This window comes from Leptonychotes weddellii, chromosome 1 (genome assembly GCF_054177405.1).
Source record: "Leptonychotes weddellii isolate Sample4059 chromosome 1, ASM5417740v2, whole genome shotgun sequence".
NCBI lineage: Eukaryota > Metazoa > Chordata > Mammalia > Carnivora > Phocidae > Leptonychotes > Leptonychotes weddellii.
The window spans coordinates 15,165,625-15,178,003 of NC_138369.1; the positions used below are offsets into that span (position 1 = coordinate 15,165,625).

Below are 12,379 nucleotides of genomic sequence, written 5' to 3' on the forward strand. Positions count from 1 at the left end.
CCAGACGACACACTGGGGATTCACAGCGGTTTATTGGGGGCCTGGTCAGGCTAGGAACTTTTCCATGCAGAGGCAGTAACGGGGGCGGGGCGGGGCTGGGGACTGGGGTAGGAATCGCGCAGGGGTCACTGGCAGGTGTTGTAGATCTGGACCTGCAAGTTGATGGCTTGAAGCACACTACGCATCCTGGCCTCCAGCCCATCCAGCTGGGCTGCTTTGCCTTCCAGTGCCCGCTCGTTCTCTTCATAGGTGCCCTCCAGCTCTAGGAGGGGCAGGTCTCAGCGGAAGGGTCCGTCTCCCACAAGCCCCACACCTCTGGCGTTCCACCCACCCCAGTCCTCACCTTGCAGCCGTTGCAGCTTGTCCTGAGCAGCCTGCAACAAGCCTCGAGCCTCATCCCGAAGTTGCTCTGCCCGCGCCTGTGCAGCCAGCACCCCCTGGGCCTTGCGCTCAGCCAAGGCCTTCACTGTCTGGTACTGGTCGCCTAGTGGGCCCTGCAGCAGCTGGGAATATAGAGGGCAAAGTCAGCGTGGTGGCCCAGTGGACCCCGGCCTCTACCCCAACCCCCACCAGCTGGCTCTGCCTCAACCCACCTGCTCAGCTTCCCGGGCACGACCCTGGGCACTGCCTGCTGTTTCTTCAGCACTAGAGGCTGCCAGGCTATTCCCTGCTCGTTTCAATTTCAGAGCCTCCAGGAGACCATCCAATTGCTGAGCCCGCTCCCCTGCAGAGCTCAGTGCCTGCTCCGCACCTGCCATCTTCTCCTGCACCTGTTACGGGTGGACCCAGGGTTAAACAGGTCCATGGGTGCGTGCCCATAATCTTGCCCTACTGATGTCCCAGAGAGACCACACCTGGTGCAGGGTCCGCTCCGTGTCCTGTGTGTCGACTACTGCCCCCTGGATGGCACCCTGAGCAGCACCCTGGGCCCTCTGGGCTTCCTCCAGTGCTGCCTGTACTGTTTCTGCCTTCTGTTTCTCACCCTCAGCCCGGCTCCTGAGGAAGAGAGGGAATCAGGGCCTGTAAGTATCAGGACCAGGTGTCAAGGATAGGGGCCAGGATCATGATCAGACCTTGCCCGCTGTGCATCTTGTAGCAGCTGCTCTGCCCGACGCACATCTCCCACGGTACGCGCCAGGATTGTGTCCACATCCGCCAGGCTCCGGACCCTCTCTGCAATCTCGCCTGCCAGGTGCTGAATCTGCTCAGGTGATGCTGGGATGGAGAGCTCTAGCACTCGTGTGGCCACCATCTCAATGCTATCAGGATCAGCCCCCTCCTCTATTGGGGACACAGGCAAGGGCTTAGGGACACAGATTCTCCGGCATGGGCGTCAGACACAATCTCGGGGTGTGGGACCACACATGGAATATGGGGTTCTTAATAGGCATAGTGATGTAACTACAAGGACAGGAACTGTAAGTGAGCACACACTCAGGGTCATGGACTTCAGGACCACATATGGGCAAGGGTTGAGGGATTAGACATGGAGTCATAAACACAGGTCCAGTGCCGGCCCGAGTATGAGCCCAGGGACACAAGTATGAACACAGACACAGGTAAAACAACCACATGGCCTGGGCCACACGGGAGGCTCACGGCTGAGGAAGTCCTTCACATTCTGGATAAGTTCCCGAAGCTCTTGGTTGGCCTTCTCCACCTGTCCCCTGGAAGCATTAGCCTTGTCCAGGGCTGCCTGGGCCCGCTGTTGTGCCTCGCCTGCCTGCCGACGGGTCTCAGCCACCTGGCTGAGGATGCCACCACCTTCTGCCAGAGCCCGCTGCAACTCTGCCTGTGTGTGCCGGGCCCGACCCAGTGCCAGGTCCGCCATGGCTACTGCCCCGTTGCAGCCGAGGCCCCCACAGCGGGGTTGCCCATCCTCGTCCAGACAGCCAGCACCCCCGCAAGGGCTTGTAGCACAGGGTGCATCCCCCGGGGGTCCACACACCTGCCAGGCACAGAACAAGTCAGGGCCCTGTGGAAGGAACAGCCACAGCCACAGCCACATGTCCCACCTCACACTGTGCCTTACCAGTTCATTTATGGCTGTCAGGCTCAGGGAACGGGCACGGGCAGAGAGCTCGCCTAGTGCCCGTTGGTTGGCCATGTGTTTGCGGTTGAAGTCCTCCCTCTGGGCACCCATCAGCACCTCTGTCCGGTGCCGAGTATCTGCTGAGCTGCTCACAGGGCTGGGCACCGTCAAGGCCGATGTGTTGGCACGATGTTCTGCCTCTGCAGACAGACTGTGGGCGTGGCGGATGCTATCATAGGCACCTACGTTGGGCAGAGGCTGGCAGTCAGCTGAAGATCACCTAACCCGGGGCGCCTGGATTAAGCGTCTGACTCTTGATTTTGGCTCAGGTCATGATCTCAGGGTCGTGAGATCAAGCCCTGCGTTGGGCTCTGCGCTGGGCGTGGAAACTGCTTAAGATACTCTCTCTCTCCCTCTCCCTCTGCCCCTCCCTGCTCGCTCTCTCTCTTAAAAAAAAAAAAAAAAAGGGGGCGCCTGGGTGGCTCAGGCAGTTGGGCGTCTGCCTTCGGCTCAGGTCATGATCCTGGAGTCCTGGGATCGAGCCCTGCAACGGGCTTCCTGCTCGGCGGGGAGCCTGCTTCTCCCTCTCCCTCTGCCGCTCCCCCTGCTTGTACTCTCTCTCTCTTTCTCAAAAAAATAAAATCTTAAAAAAAAAAAGAAAATCACCCAACCCTGGTCCACCTGCCTCGCTGGCCAACAGCTCACCCAGGAAGTTTGAATGCTTGAGCAGGTCCAGATGCTGATCCAGCTGCCGCAGTGTGAGATTAAGTGCAAGCCCATCTCGCTCCAGATTGCTCAGTGCGTGGTTGGCATTGAAGTTCTCATCCTGCACATCTGTCAGTTTTGCCTCCAGCTGGGTCAGGTGCTCAGTGGCCTCTCCAATTGCACGCCTGTGCCAGTAGGGGGTGGTGTTTAGAGAAGCTTCAGCCCTAGTCCACAGGGTCTCCGCCCCATCCCTCCATGTATCCTCAGGCCCATCCGCACCGCAGATCCTCTGTGGCCTCCACGAGCTGTGCAGTGGAGGCAGCTGAGGCGTTGCGGGCACCCACAATCCCCTGCACAGTCCCCAGCTTCTCCTGTATGTGCCAGAAGCTGCTCTCAGAGGCACCCAGTACACCCGTCTGCTGCAGCTCCTGTGCCCGCTGCTCCAGGCGCCGTGTACGGGCAGCCAAGTCCTGTACCACGCGGTCCCAGTCCCCGAAGCATGCGTGGCATGGCAGGCAAGCAGGAAAGACCCCTGAGAAGCCACGGGCACACTGGTCACAGCGCACGCCTGACACGCCTGGGCGGCAGCTGCAGTGCCCCGTGAAGCGGTGACACTGAGGTGTGTCTATTCCACGAGGGTCACAATCACAGGCTGCGGGAAAGGGCAGACCACAGAATTAGGGTGCCAGCGGGGCATCCTGGGAAGCCCCCCAGCCACCCTGGCCCTGTTGACTCTCTCACCGCGGCACTGCAACCCAGGGTCTCCCCAGTGGAGCTCCTGGCACTCAGAACAGGTTCGCCCACCAAAGCCAGCATGGCAGTGGCACTGCCCTGTGAACTAGAGTGGGAACAGGGCAGAGGTCAGCGCCTCAATCAGAGGCTAAGCTCTTGAGACTCGAGACAGACAGCTGGCCCCATCCACCCAGGGATCCACAGGAGGGTCCTGTACCTCATTGCAGGTGGGGCCTCTGGCTCGGCTTGGGTGGCAGGCGCAGGGCTGGCAGCCATGGCCACTGGTAAGGTTCCAGAAGTTGGGGGCACAGCGGTCACAGCTGGGGCCCTGGACATTGGGGAGGCATGGGCACTGCCCACTACTTGGGTCACAGTTGCAGCGGTCAGTGGACGGGCACTGCTGGGGATCTGTACCCAGCAAGTTGCAGGTGCAGCCTGGGCCAGTCAAGCACATTAATCAAGGGGAGCCCGAGCAGCAGAGCCCGACCCCCGCCATCCCCTCCCAATCCCACACTCACGGTGACAGCTCTGTCGGGCAGCCTGCCCATGGAAGCCAGGCTTGCAGTGGGCACAGTGTGGCCCCTCCGTGTGGTGTAAGCAGCGCAGACACTGCCCCGTGCGGGGGTCACAGGCATCAGGGTCCGTGGGGTCAATGTTCCCACTGCACTCACATGGTTGGCACTGGCCACCTGGCCTTGACGGGTCCCCAAAGTACCCAGGGGCACAAGCATCGCACCGCAGCCCTGCCCACATTTGGGGAAGGCATGAGTATTCAGTTCAGCTGCCCCACCCTGATCCCACGCCTGCACCTTATCTATCTACTCACCTGTGTAGCCTGCCCTACAGTGGCACGTGATCTGCTGGGAGTACCCATCCCGATGGCAAGAAGTAGCAAAGTGCCGCCGGCTCCCAGGGCCTTCGGGGCAGGGACAGGGCCGGCACTGGCCCCCATATGGGAGCCGTGGGTCCCCATGGAAGCCAGCAACGCACCTTCGGGGAGCAACAGGAGGAGAGATGTGGTCCCGGAGCAGCCTTCCCACCCACCCACCCTCTCCCAGCTGCTCCAGGCTCACCTTTCACAGTGCTCACCCCCTGTGTGATCGCGGCAGCCCAGGCAAACTCCCGTGAGGGTGTCACACTCGTCTGCGTGCCCGTTGCAGACACATGGCCGGCAGCTAGGGAATCCCCACTGGCCCCGCTGGCAGCCATCACAGCGAAGCCCGAAGGCACCAGTTCGGCAGGGGCATTGCCCGCTGGTCCCCTCGCACAGGCCACTGAGTGCCCCCTCGGCGCTGCACTGGCAGGCTGGGGGCAAGGCAGAGGCTGAGCCAGGGAAGGGGTTTGAGGGAATCTAGGTGGGGTCAGGGCAGGAAAGTCAAGGAATCGAAGAGAACTTCCAGTGCCCCAGTGCTGGGAGTATGGGCCCTAACTCAGAGTCAGAGAAAGGAAGAAGCACAGTCGGAGGGAGGATGGGGGACAGTCGTGGGGAGGAGAGAGAATAAGAGGGAAGAAAGGCAGGCAGTTACCTTGACAGCCTGTGGGGCCAAAGCCGTAGAAGCCAGGGGCACAGAGATCACAGCGGCGCCCCACCACCGCAGGTTTACAAAGGCACTGGCCGCCGTGGGGATTGCACTCAGAACTCAGTGAGCCCTGGGGGTCACACTGACAGGCTGTGGGCCAGGGGGAGAGGGCCAAGTCAGACTGGGGCCCCACACCTCTGCCCCACCAGCCCACAGCACAGACACTCACGCAAGGCACCGTTGTAGAGCAGGGCGGACAGGCTGATGAGGAGGGGGGCGCAGGCCTCCGAGGGAGGGGTCTTGCTGGGCACCAGCCCCTCCTCGTGGCAGCGGTAGCGTTCAAAGGTGGCACGGCGCTCCAGAGCAGTAGCATCCCCCCCACTAAACATCTCCAGCACCAGGACACGGGGTAGCAGCACCAGCTGAAGCAATGAGCAAGGAAGAGTGAGGCCCAGAGCCAGGATGCTATCGGCACTGCCAGAGAGCACTGAGCACCACCACGGGCCTGCCTCTTCTGTCACGGGCCCCTCCTGTCCGGCCCCCGCTACAGGTCCCATCCCGCACACCCTGCCTTCTTGGTCGGTGTGGGGAGAGGGGCTATTCACCGAGTCAATGAGCAGGCTGGGTGCAGAGTAGGGAGCCTCAGTCTGGGCGCTTCCCCCTGTTCGCACCAGCTTCAGATGCAGTTTGTAGGAGATGCCAGGCTCAAGGCAGACAGGTCTGGGAAATACCATATACCTGGGCGGGGGGGGGCGGAGTAAAAACAGGTATGGGGTTCATCCAGGGACCCTGTACCCACCATCCTAGGCCTCCCCACCCCGCACACCAGCAACCAAATCAATGGCCAAGAAAGACACTAGGCTGGGCTGGGTCATGCCAACAGACAGCTGGAAAGCCTGACAGAGAATTTATACAGGAGATTCCCACAAACATGCCTCACTGGAATCCCATACCTGTGCAGACCAATCTCTAAAAACACTCCCTACAACCTTGCAACCACACAGCATTTCCCTGGCACAAATACCTGCCAATTTTTCTTTAACGGCCCCCTCACACTTCCTCCAACCTTGACCTCCAATCTCTGCTCTTCTTCACCAAGACTACATCATCCCCGCCCGCCACCTGGCCCTGCCTTTCCTAGGTTATTCTCATCAGTCTGCAAACCCATGCTAGGGTTCTTTTATCTCCCTTGGAAACATCTTCCCTCAATCCCTGAGTCTCCCTTAGCTCTTACCTTGTCTTTGCTTTCCTGCCCAACAAATTCCTAAAACCGGACTGTGGTCACTGCCACCACTCTTGCCTCCCACGCCAATGGAGTTTTTATGCCAACATGCATGGGAACAGCCTGTACCAAGCTCACCAACGACCTCCATGTGGCCAAACCCAGCAGCCTCCTCTCTGTTCCTGTCTGCTCCAGCATTCAGCGGCATGCAATGAAAGCAGTGCACCCTTCTTCCTGAGACACTCTTCTCTCCCCTTCTGGAACCCTGTCCACACTGCTGATTTTCCCCCACCCCCAAATCCTCCTTCTCTACTGGCCTCAAACACCCCACAGCTTGGTTCTGGCCCTCTTTCCTTTCTCTGGTCATTTCATTTAGACCTAACCCTTTAGTGACAAGTCCCAGATTTATATCTCCAACTTGAGGCCTCCCAGTAATTCCAGACACAGAAATCCAACCACCCACTGGCCTTCTCCTCCATGCCTAAGTACCTCGGAACTGCTTCTCCCTATGTCTCTATCTCAGTAAAGAGCCCAATCCTCACCCAGATGACAAGCCCAAAACGCTAGAGTCATCTTTCCACTTTCTCTCTCCTTCCTACATATCTGAACCATCAGCTCTGCCGCTGGAACCCTCTGGAACCTTCATCATCTTGTCACATCAACTGCTAAACCTCTGTCCAATCCACTGTCACTCAGCTAACTCAAAAGCCTCCACCTTTAAGTCTATTTTCCACTCCTCAAGTAGAGGGATCTTTGTTAAAAGCAAATCGCAGTTGGTAAAATGTCTATAATGGGTACGGCCCATTATACACTGCTCTCTCCACTCCGTGTATTGTTTGAATACTTAAATAATAAAACGTTAAAAAAGAAGGTGATGAAAAAAGATACATGAAAAAAATACTACCCAAAATGTAAGAAAACAATTATCAGACCAGTCACATCCTGCTCCGAATGCACTGATGCCTTGCCTTTCCCCTGTGGGCATTCCCTATAGTGACACTGAATGGCTTCCCATTAAATCTTGCCACAGGCCTCTGGAACTCAAACCCCTAAAAGAGCAGGACATGTTCTACTTCCTTCTTCTGACCTGTGCCATGCCTAACAGCACCTGGCAAACAGCACTCAGGAGGAGGCACTTGAAGCAAGGGACAGATGAATGAGCAGCGGCGTCTTCCAAGTGTCCTTCAGGGAATTAGGGCTGGCCCACAACCCTCCACCATTACAGATGCTACCATTGGTACCCTCACCTGGTTTCTGGTTGCAGAGTCCCTGGGATGTGGTCATCCTTGGGCAGCACATACCCACACAGGCTGTGGGCAGACACAGGCCCTGGGCGCTGCACAGTCACTTCCATCTCTGCCCATTGCTCAGGGACCTGGTGGGATTGGATGATGAAGGAAACGCTACCACACCCGGAGGTTCAGCTCTGGGTCAGGTTTCACAGGGTCTGACCTGGGGCTCCAAGCGCAGCAGCAGGTCGTAGTCCATGGCTCTCGGCACAGAGGCCACCAGGAACTCCAGTGTCTGACCCTCCTGCAGCCTACCAAAGCCCCGGCCTGTCCAGGATGGAGTCCCAGTAGGGGTCGCCAAGCGCTCCACCACATCGAGCACCTGGGAGGGATGCAGCTCAGGGTGGGCGCTCAGGTAAGACACCATCTCTTCTGCCGCAGCCTGTCCTCACACCCCAGCTCTTCAGCCGAGGCCCTGTCCAAGGCCGGACACCCTCCCCAGACAAGTACCACCCACAACTCCACCTCTCCAACCCAAGCCCTGCCCTCCAACGTTGCCCCCTACCTGTCCTCGGGTGTCCTCGGCCTCCCAAGTTAGGTGGTCAAGGAAGGGCCGGAAGTAGCCAGGCTGCACCTGCTCACAGCGCCGCCCCACCATGTGCTGGCGACAGCGGCACTGGCCTGTGGCCTCATCGCACCTGGGAAGCCCACAGGTACTCAAGAAGGGCCCCCTATCCTGCCCAGGATCTTTCCCCACCCCTCCTGGGACCCCGGATACAGCACTCACTGGGGATCCAAGGCACCACCCACGTCGCAATCACACGGACGGCAGCCAAGCAGGTCATGGCTCAGGCCCCAGTGACCAGGCTAGGGGAGAGGAGGTTGCTGGGGGCTAGAAACAGACCCCCTTGCCACCCATCCGGGAATCCAGTGACAGCTCTCAGCCTCTACGACCCCTTGGTGAAAACACGGTCCCTAGACCATGGCTCCCACCCTTCACCTCCCAGACCTGAGACCTCTCAGCCAGGAATGGACCCTAAGATCTCCGCACCCACCCAGTGGGGCATAGACACCACCTCCTAGCCCGGATAAGTGCAGGACCCCAGACCCCCAAGCCCCTCCAGTCGCACCAGGCAGCGGTTACAGCCACGTCCAGTCACTAGACGCTTGCAGAAACAGGTTCCACTGTTGGGGTCACAGGAGGTGACCCCAGGCACTGTGCCCCGTGCATCACACTGACACCCTGCAGGGAAGGAGACCCATCACACTCTGAGGAGCTGTGGCAGTGCTGGTGTTGAGTTGGACCAAAAGTAAGAAATCAGGGTTAAGGTCAGGACAGGAGCGAGGGCAAGAAGCACATACGCCGGCAGCCGGCAGGGTCACTGGCACTGAGCCCGAAGAAGCCATCACGGCATCGCTGACAGCGAGAGCCCACCACATGTGCTTTGCAGCGACACTGGCCCGAAACCAGCCCCAGGGCAGGATCATCATGGGGATCGCAGCGACCACCGTCTTGGGAACCCATGGGGTCACAATCACAGGCTGAGGGCAAAAAGAGATGCAGGGTCACCCTATCCCAACTAGCCCAGCACCACGCATCTCCCTAGCCTCCCCGACACTGGATTCCCAGCCTGGCTCCACCCTATGCCCCCCACCCCCACCCCAAACCCCTGCAACCTGGACAGCAGTCTGACCTCCTAGTTCCTACCCCAGACTCAGCCTTCCCTCTCCCATGCCCAACCCCAGCCTCACAGCGGCACACGGCTGGGTCCCGGAGGTCCTTGCTTGGGTCACGGTAGAAGAAGGGTCGGCAGAGCTCACAGTGGCGCCCAGCTGTATTGTGCTGACATCCATCACACACACCTCCACTCACGTTCCCAGACGCCAGGTATACAGCCATGTCAAAGTGGCAGCTGTGGGCGTGCCCGTGGCACTCACACTCTTGGAGGGAGGGGAAGGCAGGACAAAGGCCCGTTGAGGGACCACGTCCTGAGGATAAGGGGTGTAGGGGTCCCAGTGATACCGCAGGTCCCTGACACAGGCCAGAATTTGTGGGTGGGGGCTCAGATACTTTAAGGCTTCAGCATCATACTGGGCCCCTGACCAGAGAAGACTTGGAAGAGGGTTAAGGGAGACCCTAGGGGCATCAAGGCCTGGACACCCTTCGGACATAGCCTGGGTGTTAGGCGTTTGACCAACCAGCTCTAAGTTCTACCCATGGCACAGCCAGGCCACAGTGTTCTGGGGCTACGGGGACCAGGACCTCACTCACTCCTGCAGGCATGACTGTGGCCATCCTCAGCTGGATGCCAGGGCAAGTCATGATAGAAATCCTGACACTGCTCACAGTTGAGGCCACGAGTGTTGTGTTTGCAGATGCAGGCCCCATGAACCTAGGAGGCAGAGAGGCAAGTGGTCAGCACTGTCCAGCCAGGCCTGTCCCTGCCCCCAGCCCTATTCCAGCCAGCTGAAGTCCCTCACCATGCCCTCAGCATGGGTTGGTGCTCCTGGGGCGGGTGCACACTGCGAGGCGTGTCCATAACAGAAGCAGTTGCCACGCACAACCAGCTCGTAGAGGGCATAATAGTATTTCTCACGGATCTCCCGCCGTGGGTCGAGCAGGTTGTCCCCCAGTGTATGCAGGCGTGTCAGGTTCACCCGTAGGTTGGTGATCTTCAGCAGGTCTAAGTGGGGGGAAAGGATTGGGAGCCAGCTGGCCAGGGAGGCTCTTGTTGCCCCATGCCCACTCAGGGGCTGCAGCTGCCAAGGTCACCTTGGGAGACCTTCTGTCTACTGCTATATGAGCTAAATTGGACTTGGCACCTGCCCCAATAAGCACCCAAAATAGCTACTGAGGCCCCAAATAGTCACCAGTCGGACGCTGGGACTGTGCCAGGCTCAAAGAGAGGAACACTCACTCTGGATCCATGGGCTATAGGGGTCTGGGATAGGGATGGCAGGATCCAGCACACGATAGATGACCTGGAGGGACATGGAGCCATTAGAGACACTGGACCCTGCCTCAGGCCCATCATCCCCCTCTTCCTGCCCCACGTCAGATCCCAGCTCTCACCTCGCCTTCAGTGGATGGCTCAATCTCTGAGTAGCGGGACTCACAGACTACATCATCCCAGTGCCGTGGTGGGGCGAGTGGGACTCCTGGAAAGTCAGCCCCACAGTCATAGGAAAAATATCGGTACACATGCCAGGTGCGTCCAAAGTCAGCTGAGCGCTCCACCAGCATGGCAGCAGGACGAAATGTCTGGGTGGGGGGCATGGCTGATCAGTGAATATCAGGACTCAAGTCTAGCCCAGGCCCATCAAGAGAGCCCTGCCCAGCTGGGGCTTGCCCTGAAGCAGCTCATGGACAGGTGGGGGTGACCACTGGAAGCCAAGCAATAGTCAGGGAGGGTAGCCACTTCTGGGGGAAGGCTCAGGGGTCATGGGGCCCAGGGAGGCAGCACCTAATCCAGCCTCACGTTGGGGCAGCATGGGCAAAGGCCTGGAGGCAGAAGGCAACAGAAGGTGTGGGAGACGAAGGAGCCTCCCATGCAGCCAGACAGAACACAGCATATGAGCTCAGCAAGACTGGGCTAAGGAGCTGGGACTCTGTTCAGGGGCAATGGGGAGCCAAGCAGGGTGATTCAAGCAGGCTCCCAGACATGCGGGCACCTTGAAGGTCATAATGAGGTGCGTGAAATGAAACTCAGCCTCCAAGTCCAGCTGGATGGTGACCACGGGGACACCTGGGGCAGGAGTCGGAGGTCAGGGACTTGAGACTACTGGTGGGCAACCCTGCTCACCCCATGCCCCACCTACGGCCTCACCATTCTCCGACTGCCACCAGGCTGCCCGGCGCTGTGGTGCAAAGCTGGTAACTACATTCTGGATGCGATGGCTGTTTGGGTTGTCTCTAGCAGAGAAGGGGCGCCGGGAGTCACACAGGAAGCACTTCTTCTCATCCTGGGTTGGGTCAGAGTCAAGGTCAGGGTCAGTGTCTCAGGCAGCGGCAGCACCCCCTACCCCCCAGTCACCCCATCCCACCCAGGCGCACCTGCAGGTGACTAACGATGCAGTAGGGCTGGGGGCCATGCAAACCACAGGTGGATGAGGCAGTTAGTCTGTCAGCACGGCCGACTAGCAGGTCACCTGTGGCAGGGTAGCAGCTTCCCCTCGAACAGCCTGGCACATCGGGGGCCAGCGCCTGGGCCAGGGCGGTGGCCAGCACTGGGAACAGTGGGTCAGCCAGTTCTGCTGCGCTCCCACCCAGTAGCCCCAGGGTTGGCTCCCCCAGGACCCACCATCGCATCCCACAAACCCCAGGCCTTCGCCAGGCCCTCTCACCACTCAGCAGTAGGCCCAGTCGAAGCTCCCAGGGCCCAGGCTGTCCCTGCAGGTCCCTCCCTCGGTCCCCTGAGGCCCGCTCCATCCTGGAGAGGAGGGGAATCCAGATGAGGGGTGATAAGAGGTCCAGAGCCTGTGCCCACCTTCCCCCTCCCTTGGGGTCCTGTGCATACCCTGCTCGCGTAAGTCCGCGACTGATTTCCCACTCAATCCTCCGGGCCGCGGCCCCTACACTAGCTGAGTCCTGCGACTTTGAGCAAAGTTGAGAAGCACGGCAAGAAGGAAAGCATGGAGTGGATTTTGGGCAGGAGTACATTTCCACACAGAGGTTCCCCTCCCACCTCTCCAGAAGCCACCCTCATTCTAGAAACCAAACACAGGCCACCTCACCTGCAAATCTTTATTGAGCTCCCTTGCCCAGACTCGTGCAGAGCAAGGGGAAGGGGGGTTGTCTTTAAGCCACCACAGTTAGGGGGCGCACCAAGGAGGGGGTGTGGCATGAGCTAAGGAAAAAGAGTCTGATCTGAGACTTCAAATGGCCCACGGAACACAGCCTTTGTCCCTAGCATTGTAGGTGCTGTGGAAGTCACCATCA

The 12,379-nt window shown here is 59.2% G+C and overlaps 1 protein-coding gene across 1 annotated transcript; it reads right to left on the reverse strand.

The window, feature by feature from the left end:
- Positions 1-13: 13 nt before the first annotated feature.
- Positions 14-12,068, reverse strand: LAMB2 (laminin subunit beta 2). Its single transcript, XM_006750188.3, has 33 exons — positions 11,958-12,068; positions 11,785-11,870; positions 11,495-11,667; positions 11,268-11,403; positions 11,113-11,186; positions 10,514-10,702; positions 10,359-10,422; positions 9,922-10,124; positions 9,713-9,833; positions 9,193-9,381; positions 8,803-8,982; positions 8,571-8,683; positions 8,228-8,307; positions 8,006-8,138; positions 7,664-7,822; positions 7,459-7,586; positions 5,595-5,727; positions 5,219-5,411; positions 4,996-5,139; positions 4,543-4,774; positions 4,296-4,459; positions 3,988-4,212; positions 3,687-3,904; positions 3,479-3,575; positions 3,017-3,389; positions 2,738-2,922; positions 2,033-2,274; positions 1,600-1,948; positions 1,074-1,281; positions 855-996; positions 594-770; positions 344-503; positions 14-262 (listed from the first exon to the last, which is right to left on the reverse strand). The coding sequence occupies exons 2-33, from the start codon at positions 11,867-11,869 to the stop codon at positions 126-128; spliced, it is 5,406 nt and encodes a 1,801-aa protein (XP_006750251.1). The 5' UTR covers position 11,870; positions 11,958-12,068; the 3' UTR covers positions 14-125.
- Positions 12,069-12,379: the final 311 nt, after the last annotated feature.

Coding starts and splice junctions, on each gene's coding strand:
- LAMB2 (XM_006750188.3), bottom strand. CDS start 11,869: ATGGAGCGGGCCTCAGGGGACCGAGGGAGGGACCTGCAGGGACAGCCT. Junction 10,423..10,513: donor AGCCATCCACTGAAGGCGAG/GTGAGAGCTGGG, acceptor ATGTCCCTCCAG/GTCATCTATCGTGTGCTGGA. Junction 4,460..4,542: donor GGGGGTGAGCACTGTGAAAG/GTGAGCCTGGAG, acceptor TGCTCCCCGAAG/GTGCGTTGCTGGCTTCCATG.